This window comes from Dicentrarchus labrax, unplaced genomic scaffold (genome assembly GCF_905237075.1).
Source record: "Dicentrarchus labrax unplaced genomic scaffold, dlabrax2021, whole genome shotgun sequence".
NCBI lineage: Eukaryota > Metazoa > Chordata > Actinopteri > Moronidae > Dicentrarchus > Dicentrarchus labrax.
In genome coordinates, this window is record NW_026136701.1 from 2,566,910 (window position 1) to 2,588,560 (window position 21,651).

Sequence of the window (21,651 nt, forward strand, 5' to 3'; positions counted from 1 at the left end):
AGTTTCTCACTACCCTACCCTGTCTATGTGTCCCAGGCCCATTGTTTACTACTGAAGACGTGAATCTATAAAAACAGCGAAGTGTGTGTGATACATGTTTGTAAACCTCAGTAATTTAGCTGTCACTGTGAACGTTACTGAAAAAGGAGGAAAAAACGCATTTGTTGGGGACTATTTTCAGCGGCGGATGAATCCACATTTGCTGCCTTAGTAAGTATTTCTGGCAGCATGAAGGTGTATGTAGGGTTGAGTATAAATAAACTACAGTGAGTGTGTTCATGGTGATATAGGAACCTGTCACCCAGTGCAACAATGTGGCTCACTGATGTTTTTGGATAACAATGGAGCTCTATGGCACAGAGGAAGAAGATATCAGGCTTTGGATAAACACACAATACTTGCTGGTGGCTACTTTCTTTGTTGGGTTGAGGCTGCAGTGCATGTGGGATTTGCTGACAATAAAAATAGTGGAATACAGAATATCACCAGACATACGCTTTAAGGTTAGGTAATGGTTAAAAGTAACCAACATTAGTAAAAAAAAAAAAAAAAAACATGCTCTCTGCTCATCCAACCATCCACCTCGACCTCATCCCTAAGAGGTTGTGTTTGGCTATAACATTGTCACATTACTGCATCTGTTTCTGACAGACAATAGGGATGGTCAGAAAAAGATAAACTAGCTGTTTTAAGCATTTGAATAAATGACAAATGCTGTTGTTTTTCTGGTGAGGACAGTCTGCCTGCATGTTGGGTGGAAAAAGTCATTCTGTGGGATTTAGAAGGATTTTGAACCAGAATCCTAGATTTTGAGAATAAAGTCATAACTGTGAGGGTGGGGAAGCCATAACATAACATATATAAGTATAAACTGTATATATGTATAATATTTCTCTCATACTATTGACTCATAAAATGCAACCTTATTCTCACAGTCTCAGTATTTCTTTTCCCAAAAATGGTCCCAATACTCATGCAATAAATTAGTAAAAAAAACAACAAAGTAAATAATGAATGGGAAGACCTCATTCCAAATATATGAGGAACATATATTTGCATGTTTTCAGCCATTACTGGGTATATTTGAATTATGTTTAGCTGTGTAAATACAGGGACACTGAGAAGTGGATGTATATCCATAACAAAAGGCACTGTCATTACTTTAAAGATTAGGGTGTACGCATACTTAAACAATATACTGTAGTATAAACAGTGGGCTGTATAACGGTCTTTAAATGGATTTTACTTTTTATGAAAAATCTGAAATCAAATTTTTGAAAGTGCAAGAAAAAAGTTAAGAGATATATAGATTATATTAGGAGTGAAGTCTTTGTACATTACAATGCTGTTGAAATATGATATGTGGAAACTTACTGAAAAATGTAACTGTCATTCAATGGATGATAACCGGGTACTTTTGTGTGTGTGTGTGTCCGTCTGCAGCTCCAGTCGGACCAGGACCATGGCAATGGCTTAGTCAAGTACGTTCTGTCCGGCGAAGGGGCCGGCACCATATTTGTCATCGATGAGAACAACGGTGACCTGCACGCCACTCGCCGCCTGGATCGCGAGGAGAAGGCTTTTTATATCCTCAAAGCCACGGTGGTCAACAAACGGACCGGTCAGAAGCTGGAGCCAGAGACCGATTTCACAGTCAAACTCCACGACATCAACGACAATGAACCTCATTTCAGCAAAGAGGTTTACACCGGCAGCGTACCGGAGAGGTCTGATATCGGTAAGGACAGCTCTCACTAGATTATTCTAATTATCATTAAATCTTGCGATTTTTGTCAGTGACAGACAATCAATGTGTATCTCTCAGGTACATCAGTCATGCAGGTGACAGCGACAGATGCCGATGACAGTATGTATGGGAGCAGTGCCAAACTGGTCTACAGCATCAGCCAGGGACACCCGTACTTCTCTGTGGACCCAAACACAGGTATGTTTGACAGAATCTTCCTTTAAATCATTCCCTCTGTTTTAGGCAATTATCCCTAACAGTAAGAACAGTAAGACAATAAAAGGCATTCAGATATTAATGATTTTCATTTCAATAGCACGAATGCCAGTCATGTCATACTCACCACTCTGTTGCTCTCACTTTCTCTTCTTTAAACTCCCGGCCTTGAAGTTTCATATTAAAAGTCTTCCGGCATTATCCCTTTAATGAAAAATGTGCAGCAATTGTCGGGATCTATTAACAGTAGCTTTATTACATTTTTATTTTATTGAAAAAGTAAAAACATTTATTTATTTGTGACACTTATCAGATGGGACCAAGTCATAACATTACACGTTAGTTTTTATCAAAGAGTTAGCAGTTGAATGCTAACCTCATGTTAACACTACCTCTGGCTGCTTCAAAGCCAGTGAAACATTTGAATGTGAAGTAGCAGCAGGAAGTTTGCATAAAAGCCGACTTTTGGGAAATATCAGTGTTTCTTTAAGCTAGCCTTTGTGCTAAGCAAGGCTAAAACATGACGTAGACCTAGCTCTGTAGCGGAGCAGACTAATATCAGCCTTCATCCATCTGACCCTGGATAAGACATATTCAAAGTTCGCAAAATGTCAGACTGTTCCTTTAACAGTGCATGACCAAAGCATTGGTTGTTCTGCTAAAAAATGTTGTCTCTTGCTGGGTCATTTTTGGATCTCACTCATCCATATTCATTTTATCAGATTTAATTTATCAGATTGTCTGTGAAGGAAATGTTCCACTAGTGTGTGTACCAACACCAATTCCATTTGGTTAAGCAGAGTAAGTCTAACTCAGGAAGCAAGAGTAAGATCTAATTGTAAGCCAATATGTCTGTTTTTCTTCTACATAAAAAGCTGGAGAGAACTAGTAATGGAAAGTAAATACTCACTAGGTGCACTGTGGTTTGATGTAAAATCTGATAACATTAAATAAAAACAGTGCTCAGCTCAACATTTTCCTGATCATACTTAACTCAGGAGAGGAGAGGCCAATTCATTACAATGGAGCATAACTTTTCATTCAAGACACTGCCCATATTACCCAAAGTAGCCAAAATCTCGCCAAAAGTAATGTCCTACCCACCCAATCAAATAAAAATGAGAAGCAATATGCCTGTTATTTGCCTAGAAATTGTCCTCTTGATGAAAACCACAAATAGACCTTTTTTCAAAGCAGCCTTTTTGACATGAACTAGTAGGATAAACACAGGTGTTACCAATGACACCAATTGTTATATATAATTGCTATACCTTGTTAATTTCTGTTCCATTTAGTGTAGCAGAGCTTTGTTTTGTGAGCCAACATGCACAATAGCAGCACCCTGACTCCTTTTGAGCTGAATGGAACAGGACATTAATTAGTATCATTTAGGGGTGGGCGATATATATCGTTGCGATAAAATTGTCATTGTTGTCACACACACACACACACACACACACACACACACACACACACACACACACACACACACACACACACACACACACACACACACACACACACACACACACACACACACACACACACACACACACACACACACACACACACACACACACACACACACACACACACACACACACACACACACACACACGAGGGGCGGCGGCAGGAGCGGGCTGGAGAATCGGCAGGGAGACCAACACACAGAATTACTGGAGAGCCGACTCAGGGAACCGCACAGCACGGGAGGCTGAAGACACGGAAGCAGTGGAGAGCTGACTCTGGAACCTGAACTGCACGAGAGGGATCCCTGAAACTCAGGAGAGATAGGACCCCAGGGGAGAGCAGGTACAGGAAAATCACATGGAGCAAGCTACTCACTGAGAGGTGGCACGGGAGTACCACCAAGTCCACTGAAAAAAGGAAGGCCGGGGTTCTTGAGGGCTAAGACTAACGAGTAGATTGGGAGCAGGCGAGACAGCGCACAGGTGAGGTGAATGGAGACCACACCCTCACTAGACAAGCACACAGGGAAGGAGGAGGAGCAAAGGGAGCAGGTGAGGAGCAGAGCCATGACATCGCCAAAAATATTGAAACGCATGCGGAAACTCGTCACATCAACTTAATACTCGGTGCAGCAACGCTCTCTACAGCATGGCAGGATTCAGTCACACGACTAGTGGGCCTACGTGATCACATGACTTGATCACGTGACCTCTCGCTAGCATCCTCCTTGCAACAGTTGAGCAGCGCGTTGTGATGGTAGAGAGAAAATGCAAGCACCTCCAGTCCCTGAAGCTACCGGTACTTCAGATGATTTAGTGCCGATACAAATCCTATGAGCTTCAGCGTTCAGAGCGCTAAGCGCCTTCAGCGGTAAAAAGATGTCAGCGGAGACGGTTTTTTAGCGCAACGCTCAGAGCGCTTCAAGTTGAAATCTGTTCAACTTTTTACAACGCTGGGCGCTCGGAAAATGGGTTTTTGAGTGCTCTCAGCGCTAAAAACGCGTTTGGTGGACACAAGCCCTAACTCAGACAATTCCAATCACATTTTAAAGGATATCGACTGATTATCGTTATCGCCAAAATCCCCAAAAATAACGAGATATAATTTTTTGCCCATATCGCCCACCCCTTGTATCATTGGCAACACCACCATCCTACTATTTCATGTCAGAAAGGCTGCTGTGAAAAAAGCCTATTGCCGTGGCTTAAACCCCCTCCAAGAACTTTCATTTTGTGTTTGTGCAGCACTGTTTCCACCACCTCATTCCATTAAGGGAATCTGACCAAATCTGACTTTCTTGTTGATGATTTTTTGTTTTTTTGGTTTATGTTGGTCATATAGATGCATCATTAAATTGAGACTTTTTCATAACCAGTTAAAAACTCCTTGTAGTAACACCGTGTGTTAATCAGTGAGCTTCAGAGGTGTTGATATTCTTACTTTTTCATTTTGGACAGAACCGGCCTGTTGAGTCGAACTCTATCTTCACTCATTTCAGTTTAGCTGTTTTCCTCACTAGACTAGTGTTTGCACCAAATGATTGTAAATCCAGACACAGGTTGAGAAGATTTAGGGTGTTGTTAAATCCTTATCAGATGATCTGAATTACTGTTGTAGAATGACCTGATTTTATCTGCAGAACATGTGTAACAATCTGTGTATTGATTTTAAAAACTAAATCTAGAACAGATGGCAAGTTCTTCTCTCAACCACCCACAAAAGACACAACAGCGAAATACACGTGTTTGTGAAGTCTCAGTCTCACCTTAAACCTTATACATTTTAATTGGAAACAAAAAAGTTCTTGGATTGCTCTCGGAACCATCGAAGTTTAGCATGATGTAGGATTCTGATAAAAGGGGGCTGACGATGAAGACAAAGCAATGCAAGCAAAGAGAAAATGAAGAGCAGAATTTAAACAAAAAGTTGTTTACTTTTTTCAGGTGTGATCCGGACAGCCTTGGGACCAGGTGACATGGACCGTGAGCAGAGGGAACACTACCAGGTGGTGATTGAAGCCAAAGACATGGCTGGACAGAGAGGAGGGCTCACTGGAACCACCGTGGTTAACATCACCCTCACAGATGTCAACGACAACCCTCCCCGCTTCACTCAGAGTAAGATAATAGCACCGCAGCAGGACAGACTGCATGCAAATGATGAAACCCTGAGTCACACACACGCATTAATTAGAGTTCAGAAGCAGAAAAGGGCAAGATAACTGTAATGCTTTTCTATACCTCATTAAATATGAACAATTTACTCACCAGAATCAAATGCATGTAAGGTAAAGTTTCAGTTAGCATATGCTGTTGACTTTAAATTGAACACTTCCATGACAGCAGAAGGAACAGGCAAAATACAAAGTCACAGAATTACTGAAATGTCTGAGTTTATATCCACAAATCAAATGTCCCCTCAGGAATCAATACAGTGTTGCATTTAAATGGCAGCACATAATGCTACGTTATATTAAAAATTAGCACTAGAGGCAAAGCCACAAAAACACCCTGAACACGCAAGAGGCCATCTCTGAAAACATTCTATGCCTCACCATTTAATGAGAAAAAATAAGATTTCTACAAGGGTGGCTCAATGTGCAGACACTAATGGAAACCTTGGCTATTGAATGAGGAGCGACTGCTGGTTTTAATTAAGTGCATGTGTCACTTATTTACTACTTATGTAAGTGGATGAAACATTGCTAAGATAATGAGGGAATTTCCCATTGCTGATTTCATTGATTCAGAACTTTTCAGATTCTGACAGCAGTCATGTTAGTTCAAGTTGAAATGGAATCAGCCGCTTTGCTGTGAAAACATAAACAGAATTAAAGCTGCAGGCAGCGTTGGGCGGGACATCGCACTCCGGCCGCAGCACGCCCCGAGTTGCGTGCCATCGTTACACGTGCGGACCAAAACATGAAATTTCACGTAAATCAGCTCAAAATCGTCACACAGCGCTTACTTCCTGTTGCCAGTAGGTGGCGCTATCACTATGTCTTAATATTGTCATGTAGACAAGTTCAGGGCGGGACTGTTATAACACACATGAAGTTTCATTAGGGACCGAGCCAGCAACCGCTTGAGGTCCCTATTGTATTTGCTATGTTTCTTATTATTATTTTTAGCGCCTTTGACTGCGATTTTGCCCCCCTGAACATATACGAAAAGTCAATTTTATTTGGCAAAGTGGTCAGGCCTGGTGAAAAATTTTATATTCTATGCGTCGCTTTCGGGTTGGCCACTAGGTGGCGCTACTATCATAAAAAATGCGTTTAGGCTAATAACTTCTGCATAGTTTGTCGCACATTCAAAAACCTTGTATCCACGCGTTCGTTGAATAGAGCTCCCCATGTAAGCCCCGCCCACTTCCACCTAGAATTTTTTTTTTCTAGAGCGCGAAATGTCCATAAACTACTTTTCCGCATTTCTCCCATGTGCTTTTTCGAAGAAGTTTATATCTCTACAACGGTATGTGTGATTAAGATGAAACTTGGTACGATGCTTCCCCATGGCTCCCTGAGACTCACTAAAAAATGTGTCAACAATCTGCCACTAGGTGGCGGTCTGGTGGCATGGTAAATCACTGTGCGGAGACCGTAATAGTTATGAATATGAAATTCACAGGGCATGTGTAGAGTGGTGCCTGAAGCACACATACCAAAAAATCGTGTTTGTCGTGTTTGTAGCGCCCCCTAAAGGATAAAAAAAAGCAGCCCCGTCGCCACTTTGGTAGGCACGAGTAACATGCATGCACCATTTTTTGACTGTACTGACATATTTTGAAGCAGATTCCCTTGTACTCAAAAATTTTGAAGCATATCCGATAAATTCCCTAGGAGGAGTTTGTTCAAAAACAACGCAAAAAGTTCGCCGAAAGTGAAAATGAAATGAAAATTGCCGACTTCCTGTGGGGTTTCGGGTATGGGTCCAAGAGGCTACTCCCGGCATGTTACACGTGCCTACCGAGTTTCGTACATATCGGTGAAATGTGGCGCTGGGGCTGCAGTTTTTTCATCTTGTAGGGGGCGCTACAAACACGACAAACACGATTTTTTGTATGTGAGCTTCAGGCAGCACTCTTCACGTGCCCTGTGAATTTCATATTCATAACTATTACGGTCTCCGCATAGTGATTTACCATGCCACCAGAGCGCCACCTAGTGGCGGATTGTTGACACATTTTTTAGCGAGCCTCAGCAATCAAAAGTGCTAAAAATAGGGAAGAAGAAACAAAGCAAAAACAATAGGGATTTTCCTCCAGCGGCCTTTCATGATAGTAGCGCCCCTAATGGTGGACCGAAAGAAAAAAATTTAGGTCCCTAATAACATGCCTTTTATATGTCAAAGAAAAATGCTAAAAAAAAAAAACAAACAATAAAACCTCTAAAACCCCCCCAGAAAGCCAATCATATCTCCAGTTGTTATTGAGGACTGGGACAAGTTAGAATTTAGATTGGCAGGGGGTAGGATTAGGGTTAGGGAATCTTGCTATTTTTAGTGTGTAGGTTGCTAGCTCAGAGGTTTCCTGTAGCAAAGGAGATATGGAAAATTGTAACACAAAGATAGCAGAAAGGGAAGAGAATGCTGTGTGAAATACACCGCCAATCGCAGGCTTATACCCACTGTCTACATCCGGTATGTCAGACTACAGAAAGATATCATATGAAACTAGATGACCTAAGGCATCCATTGGTACCAACCATGTCATGCTAGCATGGGAAGGGGGGCTAAATAACGCTCCAAAGCTAGGCTAAATTTTGGCGATGGAGAAACTGGCTTGGCCACTTTCAAAGGGATCCCTTCACCTCTGACCTCAAGATATCTGAATCAAAATGGGTTCTATGGGTACCCATGAGTCTCCTCTTTGAAGACATGTCCACTTTATCCTAATCCCATTAAGCTTTTTTTGGTATAAATGTGTTATTTTTCCCTAGTGTATTTGAATATTTCTGAATGCTGTGGTCTATAAAGACACATAGTTCATGCCACTCCTGCAGCCAGTGCCACCCTTGTCAAAAAAGTCTGGAAATGCCCCTGCCTCCATTGTTTACGGCAGCAGCGACAAGGAGACAGAATGCGAGTAAAGCTATTTACCACTTTTTCAACTTGCTGTCGTGACATTCTGTGTGACCATAGCAACCACAGAAACCCCACTGACGTAAAGAGGCTGATTTTACTGTTATTCAAGTTCCCTGAATTATACAAATCATCAATAGCAGTGAGGAAACAGATCAATTAAGAGAATCTTTAATGGAGCATCATTTTCAACATTTTGATTATCCAGTCGGGGGGGGCTCTGGACTAGACAGTTTGAAAAAGGGAACCAAAAGCAAGGCACAGGCTGTCGCATGGCGCTCAAAGCACCATGCACCATGTGGACCCCAAATCTGCCAGGAGTACCCAAACTGCAAAGTGGCAGGAGAGAAAGGAAAGATGAGAGACAGAGAATCCAAGAGACAGTGGGGCATCCAAGGCAAGATGGCTATGGTTCCAACAGACTAGTGGTTGATGGCCAGTTCCAGAAAGAGATGCAAAGGATGTTCCAAAGGGCCTCAGCAGTGAGAAGGTTAAGGAGCAGGGTTACAGTAAGGAGTTAGGGACAATCAAATGTTGGAGGGTGTTGCTCAAATAAACCTCTTGGATAAATGCTACATGAGTTTGAGCTGAAAGTTGCTACTAACTACTGACTTCAGTTCACAATTAACTGCTCACATCACTGCCATGGTAAAATATTCGGGATTACACATATGAGGCTACAAATTGCTGCACTACAGCCATAGCGGTAGACCAGGCTCTGTTTGCACTATTTGCACTCTGTATTGACAGAGTAGAACTTTTATTTGGTTTTGCACATAATATTGTTTGCACTTGAAAAAAAGGAAGAAATATTTTATTTTATTTATTTTATTTTAACTTTTATAAGTTTTAGTTTTAGTTTCAATTTGTGGAAGAAGAAGTTTATTAAAAGCTCATGCTTACATCATGCATGTAAAGAGTTATAATGAAACATTTCAAAATGCATAAGCAACTCGGTTAAATAAAAGTCTGTTGGTCCAGTCATATATTTTGTCATTGTAGTTTTCTTAAAATCTCGTCTCGTCTCGTTCTCGTGAACCCAATATCGTGTCTCGTCTCGTCTCGTGAGTGTATCGTCACACCCCTACGGTAGACTTAATGAAGTTTCTAACAAACTCCATACCTCATCCTGTCCATCACAGCAGGAGCAGCGTTCACTCCCAGCATGTTGATCCATTCAAAGTCCAGCTCTCTCTGCCGGAGAAATGAAACACTACTTCTCTGGAAAATTATTTCACCAGCCGTGTGTGTCCTTCCAGGGGAATTAGCCTGCGTGACATTAATTCTTCCCGAAAGCCTTTTTAATTAATTAAACTTAATTAATCTTTAATCACAAGACCAATCTCAATGTAAACATGTAGGCTTTGTACCAAGAAGCACAAACTGTCAAGAACCCTGCTGTAGTGTTAGTTGGGGAGAGACAGGCTGTGGGTTCAACAATAATAATGTGTTCTCCAAATTTGGCTTCAAATTATAGTTGGGTTCAAGGCTGCAGCTTATGGTTATTTTGATTATTGATTCCTCTTTTAGATTGTTTTCTAAATAATCAGTTAATCGTTTACGCTATAAGATGTCAGGGAGTGATGAAAAATGGTATTTAGTCCAAAATCAAAACCCATTATCTTTGGAAGATTTCGATTTTTTGATTCCATTAACAAAGTTGCGTCTCCACGTTCTACCACTATACAAAAAGGAAGCCAAAATATCTTGGATACAGCCATAGCCATCTTTCTGATTGGGAGCCAGAGTCTGCGCAGTAGTGCTCTGGGTTGGCACTGTGGTATTACACCCCCACCCATAAGCCAGATCAGCTGTAACTCATGATGTAAAACCCATTTTCACAGCTTCAAACAACTAATTAAAACCAAACTGAACACACCTCAGAACTACCTAAAATGACAGAAGCCATACTTAATAATACCATATTTTTGGGGGTCGGGGGAAGGTATCAAGTATTTCCAAGTCAAAAGGCTCAAGTCCAAGTAATTGTCCAAAGCTATTCGATATGCAGTGATATAAAACAGAGAAAAGATGCCCATACTCTTTTTTTGGAGGGGAAGCTGGGGCCAGACTATATTCTGCATTTTTTGTTGATAAATAACTGAAACCATAAATGAACTATCAAAATTGCTGTTGAATTATTTTCTAATGATAAACAAAACAAGTAATAGACAAAACATTTTAGCACTATGCTGGTTAAAAGTGTGTTACCTCAGAACATGAATTGAACAGTGTCTTAACAAGGCTTTATACTCTTATGTTAAATAAAATGACTTGTCTTCCCTTTGCCTGTGTGAGAGTGACGTTTCCTGTGAGGACTATAGAGAGCTTTGGGCTACTCATTTTGGCACTGATTCCCATAACAACAGATCCACTGTGGCCAGTGCTAATACATATATACGTTTTATAGGTACAGAATAGTTCATTAACTAAAACTGGTTTAAAGAGTGAGAGCAGGTTAGCCTGTCTAATTTTGCCATCTAATGTTAATAATATATATTTTCGCATGAAATAAGTATTTGATCCATAGAACAATAGGACTGAATGCTTGGTGGAGAAACCTTTGTTGACAAGCACAGAGGTCAGACGTGTTGTAGTTTTTCACTAGGTTTGCACAGATCTTGGGAGGGATTTTGGTCCACTCCTCTTTACAGATCCTCTCCAAATCCTTAAGGTGCCGAGGCTGTTGCTTGGCAACTCGAAGTTTCAGCTCCCTTTACAGATTTTCAATGGGATTTAGGTCTGGAGACTGGCTAGGCCACTCCAGGACCTGTCATGTTGGAAGACCCATCCACAACCCATTTTCAGTGAGGGAAGGAGGTTGTCACCAAAAATTCCCCGGCCCCTTTCATCCTCCCCTCGATACGGTGAAGTCTTCCTCTCCCCTTAGCTGAGAAACACCCCCCAAAGCATAAGGTTTCCACCTCCATGCTTCACAGTGGGGATGGAGGGGAACCTAGCGCACGCAGCAGGATTTTAATCCTTCACGGTGTCGTGTGTTACTGATGGTTCTCTTCGTGACTGTGGTCCCAACTGCCTTCAGGTCATTAACAAGTTCCTCCTGTGTAGTACTGGGCTGATCCCTGACCTTTCTCATGATCATTGATATCCCACGAGGCGAGATCTTGCGTGGAGCCCCAGACCGAGGGAGATTGGCGGTGACTTTGTGTTTCTTCCATTTTCTAATAATTGCTCCAACAGTTGTTAACTTCTCACCAAGCTTCTTGCTTATTTTCTTGTAGCCCATCCCAGCCTTGTGCAGGTCTACAGTTTTATTTAAACAGAATTATTGCTGGTTGGTCAGGGATCAAATACTTATTTCATGCGAAAATATAATAAATGTATAAAATTTGTAAGATGTTGTTATTCTGGATTTTTTTTGTGATATTCTGTCTCTCAATGTCAAATGTACCTATGATTAAAATTATACACAGTTCCATTCTTTGTAAGTGGGCAAACCTACAAAATCAGCAAGGGATCAACTAATTATTGCGCCCACTGTAGACTGGTATGTCATACCAGTTGCCAGCATTTTCTCCAAATAGACTTTGAAGGGCCACTTCACCAAAAAAACATCTCTACTGGTGTATACTCTTGAAGATTGTTTGGGTTTTGGTTGGTGAGCTTACTCTGAATAACCTAGACCTCACAGTAACACTTTCCATTGGAACTTCTTTCAGCGGAAAAAAATGTCCCTATGCAAACTGACAGCATGTTCATTGTATTATGCATAGCAGCAAGAGCACTGTCCCTGGAAAAAGAAGTTGCTGGTGAATTTTTTAAATGTCACTGTGAATGAAGACAGCATCAGGGCAAAGGAGGCGACTACACCAGGGCCCCAGAGCCTCTAGAGGTCCAAAGGTTTAGCAATTAGTTTCTGGTAATTTGATGACATTAAAATGTATTTGGGAATATGCTCTAATGCACAATGTAACCATAAGTGACAAGGACCTTCTGTAGGCAGACTTGTTTGACTTAAGCCTTGTAGACCATTGACAAATGCCCTCCATACCACTCGTTTTTTGACGGTTCTTTTGAGGTCCCACCCAGTTGTGCCCCTCCCAGACATTTCTCCCTGGACACCTCTTCTTCAGGTGTTTTCATTGTTCCTTGGGGGTTCCATTTTAGGGCTTGTCGGATGATGTTTGTGGCAGGTTTTCTGAGTGTTTCTTTGAATCTGTAAGTTGTTGGGTACCTGGCTTGTTCTTTTCCACAGGTCCACGTTACTTCTTTCATCTCTCTATTTTCTGCATGTTGCCTCTGTATTTTCACCTCTTGAGGGACTTTGTTTGTAGTCGTAGATTAATGCACCACTAGCAAAATTTAGGTAAGGACTCAGCCTTCTCATTTACCCATTACAACAATGGAACATACTTGTCAGGTATCATACCTTACTGACTACACTGACACACAGCCAACACGAGGTAGGTTATAAAATTATGACTAAGGGGGGTAGCAAGGGGCAAGATGTTCAAATTTCCAAGTTTTTCAGAACACTCATCAATGTTGCTTTATAAGCTGAGGTCAAAGTACTTTTTTTTTTAAAGTATATCTTTATTATTAATTATGTGTCACATCTTATTCACATATACAACATTTTTTACATTTATCCGCCCCTTTGAGAAATAAATAAAATGGAGAAATAAGTATACATTACAATAATTAAGAAATATGATAGAAAATAAAAAATAAATAAAAAATAGTAATACAGACAGCAAAACCTCTCCTTTAACATTTAACTGTTATTTCTTGGTCTGGGTCACCTTCCAAAATATGTTAGATATTCTAGGTTCTCGATTCATAATCGAGAAATGGGGTCCATATATGATCAAATAAACCAATTTTCCATACGTATGTCAAATATTCCATGAGTAAAAGGTCAAATATTACCTTATGCCAATCTAAAAACTGTAGGTGGCTTATTTGAAATCCATTTCAGCAATATAGTTTTACGTGCAGCATATGTTAAAACGTTCCAAAATTTTTATTTGTGGGTGTGGTAATCCCAACAACAGACACATTGGGTCCAGATCCAACTCCTTATTTAAAAAAAAATCTAATTTCGAAGCCACTTCTACCCAGAAATCCTGGATATGCACACAGATCCATACAGTATGTATAAAGCTACCAACTTCCTTATTACACTTGATACACAAGGCTGATTTCTTTGGATCCATCTTATGTCAGAGTTCAGGTGATATCTGAAGGCGAGTCAAATGACATCATTCTGTCCCCTTCAAATCAGTCTTTCAAAGTTGTGATACCAGCACTTACCCACAGAACAACCCCATTATCTGTCATACCTGGGAGAAAATCTGTATTTCTTTGTATTGGAGTAATTGGAGATAAAGCATCAGTTCTTTTTTCCCATTTCTTAATCATGTCCCAAGCCTTTAGTGTGGATTTAACAATGAAATTACCATCTGCAACCTCTAGTTTATTCCGATTCAGGATAAATGGGAGACTAGCTAATTGTAACAGGTTACGTAAATTGTATGCTTCAATATCGAGCCAGACAGAGTCCGGGTCATTCCGTACCCAATCTACTAGATATCGAAATTGAGAAGCCTCTTGATACAGTCTAATGTTGGGAATTGCCAATTCTCCCTGACCCGATGGCAATTGCAATTTTGCTAATTCAAGTCGTGGTCTTTTGCAGTTCCATATAAATTATCTAAACCAACCATTCACAGTCTTGATAGCATTATTATTTAGTAGGACTGGGATCATTTGAAATTTGTAGAGCAGCCGTGGTAAAATATTCATCTTAATCAAAGAGATTCTGCCCAGCATCAAGAGTGGTAAAGAAGACCACCTCTCTAGGTCATCGTGGATGCGTTTAAGCAGAGGCTGAAAATTTGCTTTAAACATCCAGAGGAGTAATAAATATACCTAAATAAACAAAACCTTCTGTTGTCCATCTGAAGGGTGACAAGCTGGGGGGAAGGGAGTGGTGCACCTGACCCAAAATCAAAATCCGAGCTAAAGCCATCAGGACCCGGAGCCTTTCCTGATTGTAAAACACCAGCTGCTTCAGTTACTTCTTCTAGTGTTTTAGATCCATTCAGTACTGTCTTTTGTTGGTCATAAGGCTTGGGCAGATTCAGATTGGAGAAAAAACTCTCCATTCAATTTCAGTTCAATTAAATTTTATTTGTATAGCGCCAATTCATAACAGAAGTTATCTCAGGACACTTTCCAAATAGAGCAGGTGTAGACCGAACTCCTTATAACATTATTTACAGAGACCCAACAGTACCACCATGAGCAAGCACTTGGCGACAAGGGCAAGGAAAAACTGCCTGTTAAAAGGCAGAAACCTAGGACAGATCCTTCGGCTCTGGTCGTCTGTCTCGACCAGTTGGGGTGAAAGAGAGAGAGAGACAGACAGACAGACAGGTGCACAGCAACAACAGTAGCAACAACTACACTAATAGTAGTGACTGATGATGATGAATATGACAACAGCAACGATGGGGGACAATGAGCAGTGACAACAGCAACAACAGTAACCGTAGCAATAATAATACTTATAATAACAATAACACTAATATCAGTGATATTGGCAAGTGCAGTCAAGCAGGACCATGGCAGGAGGCTCCACCAGGATCCATGAGAACCTGCAAGACGAGAAAGCACAAGAACTCCGGGGAAGAAGTGAAGTTAGTAACATGCATTAATGGGACATGAATGAGTGCAGAAAGAGAGAGAGAGGAAGAGAGGAGCTCAGTGCATCATGGGAAATCCCCTGATAGTCTAGGCCTATAGCAGCATAACTAAGGGATGGTTCAGGACTCACCTGATCCATGAGTCTAGAAACCCCTGCTGGCTGCTCACTCATATATAACTTTTCATAGAATTGTGTAAAAACCTTATTATGCCATTGCTATCCATTTTCACCTGCCCAGAGACATCTTTAACTGAAGATATGTTCTGAGAAGCAGATCTACTCTTGACCAGGCTGGCTATATTCTTGCTGGGTTTGTTACCAAACTCATATAGTTTTTGCCTTGCGAATCTGCTCTGCCTTGTGAGGTAGCAGTGAGTTAAGTGTTGCTCTCGTGGCCAGAGTTGCTTTAAGATTAGTATCGGTAGGGTTCTGGTTATATGCCCTCTCACACTCAGATAGCTGTAGTTCTAGTTTCCGTTGCTCTTCTTGATGCTTTCGTTTTGTGCTTTTTTCATGAGATATAATCAGACCACGTGAATAAGCCTTACACATCTCCCATAAAATAGAAGAAGATGCATCAGGTCTGTTATTACAAGAAAAGAATAGCTGAAACTCAGTCTGAAAAAAAGATATGAAATTCGGGTCATTCAGCAGATGATTATTAAACCCCCATTTACTGGGCCTCTCCATGTGAGAAAATTAAAGTAAACCGGGGCATGGTCCGATATCATAATGCTCCTAATATCGCAAGATGAAACCGAATACAACATTGTTTTAGGGACAAACAAGTAGTCTATTCTAGAGCTACTTTTATGCTCTCCAGAGAAGAATGTGAATTCTTTGTTGTTAATAAGGATGCAAACTCCTCTGCTATTGGACGTGAAAGATGAAAAAAATACTTGTCCCACCCAATCCTGTTTAAGTTTTTCATGTTCTATGTCTTTTAGGTGTGTTTCCTGAAGTAGTGCTATATCAACACCTTCTTTTTTTAGATATGTCAATATGTTGGTTTTTTTTCACAGGATGATGTATGCCTCTAATATTCCATGTACATACCTTAAGTACAGAATTAGTCATGGTAGTTGTAAAAAATTAAATCTAGCAAGGATCGGTCGTTGCCTTAAGTCTGCATGCATTATACCATCCATAATCTAGTTCCCTCCATGTGCCATACCTTGTGACTGGAAAAAAAACTCAAATTGCTGCGCTGTCTGTCTCCCATAACCCTAGAATAAACCCCTGGACACAACTATATACACACAGACTCCCATGAACAAATAAACTAATGAAACTCAAGATAAAGAGAAGGGTTCGAGACCCCAACTTCAGAAGACAAACCCTTGCTAGGGCCTCTTAACCTTACCTCAGATGCGGCTATGATGTTCCTGAGTCTGCAAAAAAAAAACAATTATTTAATCAGTCCTACTCCACAAAGTCCACTAAGCTGATGTTCCTCCATCACTTGTATTTTTCACACAGAGTATCACACAGAAAGAACAAGGATATCTCAGTCAGATAATATGAGTAGTTGGTATCCGTTAGAGGTGTGAATTGTCACTGATCTCCCGATTCGATTCGATTACGATTATCATGTCAGCGATTCGATTCGATTCGATTCTTCGATGCATCATGAAACTTCAATAGCACCAAGGAGTAGGCAACCTCCGGAGCGGCATGCAGCTCTTTAGCCCCTCTCCAGTGGCCTCCTCTGGCTTTGATAAAAATGAATGATATGAAAATTAAAAATGGTTATTTTTCATCATTTTCATTTATCATTATTGTAGGCCTAAAGTCATACTTACATTCTCCAATGATAAAACTGTGTAGCTATTACACACCGAATAAAGAAAATGTTTTAACATTACGTCGATTAAAATGTGTGTCGTACATTCTGACCTGGTGCCTTTTCCTCTATGTTTTGCCAAATCTTAATAGCGACCAGTGGCTATGCTAGCTATGGATTCCAAATCAAAAAAGGACAGATTTGTTTACTTTGACCACCAATGCTGCTGGCTTACCAGTATGCTTGATCTGCCTCTGGAAATTAGCATTATAAGGCTCAAATATGTGCTTTACATGTAGCTTGTGTTTATTGGGGTTCAAAAATGGCTCTTTTGATAGTAAAAGTTGCTGACCCCTGTAATAATTGGACACTGTGATGAGATTATTTTCTCAGCTGTTGTTTCAAAGACCAGGATTGAACTTTGAACCTCATCTTTTTAATCAAACATGGATGAGAAGCCTTTAAAATGTTCAGAAACAGAGAAAATTGTTCTCACAATATGTTGCAATGTCACTGTTCTTAGTTGTCAAGACAACAACATTTTATTTGCCATCTGTCAGAACTAGTCTGTGAGGTGCAGCTCACTTAAATTAAGCGCTAATCTTAGTTTAGTAGTTGCATTGTAACAGTGCAAGTTTGAACGTAGAAGCAGATTCACCAGCTGTTCATCAAGAGGCTGTATTGGCACATGGTAGCATTTGTGTGTGCGTGTCCATCAGCAGTGTTTCAGTGCCTGTAGCAGTGTAAAAGCAGCCAGTAAATTGCCGCTCTGTTGGTCAGTCTTTCTTTCGTCTAATCCGCATGAATTGACACAAAGGCAGAACTTCCTCCCCTTCGTTCTCCAGATCCCTGACTTTCTGTCTCCATCTCTTCATCTTCTAATTGTTTTTTCCCTCTCCCTCTCCATCTCTGCCTCGTTCAATCACAGTCACTGTATCAGAGCGTCAGCTTCTTCCTCCTCCTCTCCGCCCAGCATTAGCACCCATTCACACACTGTTTCCTTCTCCAGAGCAGGGTGCAAAACGAGATCACCCTAGGATCTGCACAACAGATGCATGTGGCATTATCATTCTGTTTAAGTCACCACACTTGCACATGCTTGTATTTCTCCCGATATGAGGACATCTCATTGATTATAACGCAAAACCGTGTCCTCACTCTGAAGGTCAGAAACTGGTTCAGTACGCACACACATTCACACACACCTTGGTCCACACGTCAATTCATTTCACTTCACACCAATCAGTGCTGTCGGTGTTAGAGCCAAGAGGCAACACAATCTCCAACCAGCCAGAAAGAGAAAGAGTGGAGATGAAATCTGCTTCTCCTCTTTACCTCTGGGCTCTTCAGGGTCTCACCACTTGCTTGTTTGAGTATTTTGCGAAGAGAGAGGTGCAGGAATAGACTACCAATAATATTGGAATAATACGTTAAATTGCTTTGTGTGTGTGCGTGTATATTGTTTTAGTATGGGCATAAATGTTTGCAGGGTCTAAATGTTTCACCCACTGAGCACCAAATGGCCGTAAATCTTTCTCTGATCGACAAATCAGTAAGGAAAAGTGTCACACAGGCTGTAACCTTTACAGACAGTAACATTTGAAGCTGTTGGCTATGCAGTATTTGGTCTTTCCCCTGACTCTTATGTATACTTATCTGCCAGCCACCAGAAGTTTCAAGTCAATCAGTTCAAAGCATCAAATATGCTTCTGGTTGACTGCCTTTTACACCACTCTAGCATCCAAAGCTTGACATACTTGACCTTATAAATTCTCCCTGGAAAGCACTGCATTCAGAGGGGACCAACCTACATGGTAGAATAGAGTATGAGTATAAATATTGTAATACTGTACCCCTTGTATTTGTACTGTATTAGTTTATTTACTTTATTTAGTTAGATTTAATTATTTATTAGTTATAATTAGAAGACTTTATTTAATATGTATTGAGTGTAACTATATTTGGTTGGATCTAGCCCTGAAAGCAGTTAGAACAACACATTTTTTGTTGGTCTGCTTGTTGTTTATTTTGGCTTGGCTTAGCTTGGTAGATTTGGCATGGTCAGTTTGGATTGGTTTTGTAATGTTTAGCTTGATATGTTTGGTTAGGCTAGAATGGTTTGGCTTGGTTTGTTTGTTGGATTTAGATTCAACTAGGTTAATCTGGTTTGGTTTGTTAGTTTAAGTTTGGTTTGGTTTTGGAGCTTTGTTTAGTTTTGATCTGGTATTGGTTTTCATTTGGTTTGATTTGGCTTGTTGGTAGGTTTTTTAGGCTAGTTTGTTTGGTTTCAGGTCTTTCAGTTTTCATTAATTCATTGTTCCAGTGGTTTTGTTTCTCACTTCTCCATGACACAGAGCTGTGTAGCTAGCCTGGAACAGAGATACATATGTGGGTATTTGTTATGAAGGTATGAAATGATTTTTTGTTAAATAAGATAGAGTGATGGCAGCTGCAGCTGTTGCAGTGTTTCTTTCTCTCCTGATAATATGTGTGTAATGTGTATACAAAGGAGTACATCCTTTATCTCTCCTTCTTTCTCTGGCTACACACACAAATACACATAAATATACCAAAACAGTGGCAGGTTGAGTACTGTCTAGCTGCCAGTGTGTATGATGCCTGCTGTGTCACAGCAGCATATAATTACTCACTCAAGTGGTTTATACACACCACTAGATCTCTGAGATGCAGCGTATGTACACACACACATCCTGAGTAAAGGCAAGTGTCCTGATGTGAAACTGCCTCAGGTCCATATAGCAGAGTGACATCTCATTTGCATTCATTTACTCCTGTTTGGGCTCATTCAGTGACACAAACGAACTGCTTTTGTGGAGGAAAACTCTCAGCAATGGACGTCTTGTCTCTGTGCAACAAACTGATGGCAAAACACAGTGTTAGCACTTATTCCAGAGAACAAAAGGATACATCACAGTCACAAAAAATACATTGAAATGCCTTTTTTAATGACAGTCAGCAGTCTGGCAGAGAGACATTTTTCCAGCGCCTGGCTTCCATCAGCATTTACACTACTTTTTTTGGGCCGAGAATGCTTCTTTTGTTCTTGCTGTCTACCTGTCTAACATTCTTTATGAAGTTTAAGACAATGGAAAGGTGTTGTTTCTTCGTTCAGCATTTATGCTGTCTTACAATTTTTTTCGTGGAGAGACAAACTTTCTCAATGTCCTTGTTTGAGTTTATGCGGTGCATCCATTTTCTATGACTGGTATTGTTCACAGCTCTATCACTGACTCACACCACATGAAAGGGTGGATTAATGGGGTTCTCGATCAATACCAGTCAGTCAGCCTATTTACTGACTCAGGTGGTGATGTTCTGGCTTTATGTTAAATCTGATTTATTTGTGCAGCTTAACAGTCTCAGAGGGCCTCACAGGGCCACATTAGACAAGAAACACACACAACTGCCTAAGTGGACAACAAAATAACCCCCCCACAAAAAAAAAAAAAAACCCTAAAGGGAAAAATCAGAGAAACCTTAATAGGGATTACATGAGACTAAACCCCTTCCAGGGTTAAATGGCAGCAATGAACTAATGACAAGGTAGTGGATTACTGATACAATAAGACGCTGTAAGATAGTATGAATGTAAGTTAAAAAAAATATTAGTGTCAGAGGTAGAAAGGGGAATGAAACCACAGCACAACAGCCTTCAGGATGGCAAAGATCTGGGACTGTGGTCTCTGCTTTTCTCTGTAAAGAATTTTGTCTTTTTTCTGATGTTTTTATATCTAGACGTTTACCTCGGTAGATTGCTTTTGTGCCCTTCTTGCAATCAGAATATAGAGGCATCCTATTGTACATATGGAGTCAACTTTCAACAACTGTTTGTAAATTTCATTTCAGCACAGATCAACTTTTATAGACTGCTGAGTTTTATGGGAGTCATTAAAACCACTATGTGTAGGATTTGAAAAATCTTAATTTAAGCACTATCTACAGATTAAATCGAGAATGACACTTTGGTCAACAGCCATGCATGCTGCCACGATTGTGGAATTAATTATGCCTCCTGAATCAATTCAAACATAACCACACACAAATTGTGCTAGAGTTGCAATGGTATATGGTGTATTCCACAGTTATTATTCTTATCATCAGTTACAATTATGAAATAAATAAAGACAGAATTGTTTTTTTAACGCTTTATTATAATTTAACAAAATATGATGTCCAATTTTTTTTTTTATAGCACTAATGCATAGGGCTCGGAATTGTGAACCGGTTCCAAATTGTCTGATCTATCACAATCGAATGCCACTGAGCTTATTGATTCTGATGATGTCTCATGTGTCTGCGCTGCTGGAAACAAGAGGGAGTCATGGCAGTCCAAAGCATGGCTTCATTTCACGAAGAAACTACTATAACACTGCTCTGATTCTACAGTGTTTAGACTGTAGTTAATAATACTGTTTCCTAAATGCTTAAAACTTGTGTGAGCCTATTATATTCCACACAGACAATCGACAAAGTCGACAAAGAATTGGACCAATAAGCATAATTCATAATAGCAAATTTCTTTTAAGTAACACTAATACAGTCAAATTCAGTATCATTATTAAGGAAATACACACTGTATGATACCGCTGCAACCCTTTAAGGTACCACTAGTAGCGCAATGGAGCAGTGTTCATGCATGCGAGCACACGGTTGACACAATACA

At 40.3% G+C, this 21,651-nt stretch overlaps 1 protein-coding gene across 2 annotated transcripts in view; it reads left to right on the top strand.

The window, feature by feature from the left end:
• The window catches only part of LOC127369758 (cadherin-6), a 97,141-nt gene that overhangs the window by 50,113 nt on the left and 25,377 nt on the right, over positions 1–21,651 (top strand). Inside the window, exons 3-5 of one of the 2 annotated variants that reach the window (XM_051411476.1) lie at positions 1,444–1,738; positions 1,826–1,945; positions 5,377–5,550. In XM_051411476.1, the coding sequence (XP_051267436.1) occupies positions 1,444–1,738; positions 1,826–1,945; positions 5,377–5,550 (589 nt within the window). Of the gene's footprint in view, positions 1–1,443; positions 1,739–1,825; positions 1,946–3,379; positions 3,776–5,376; positions 5,551–21,651 lie in introns of those variants that run through there. The other variant, XM_051411488.1, reaches the window with a different exon arrangement.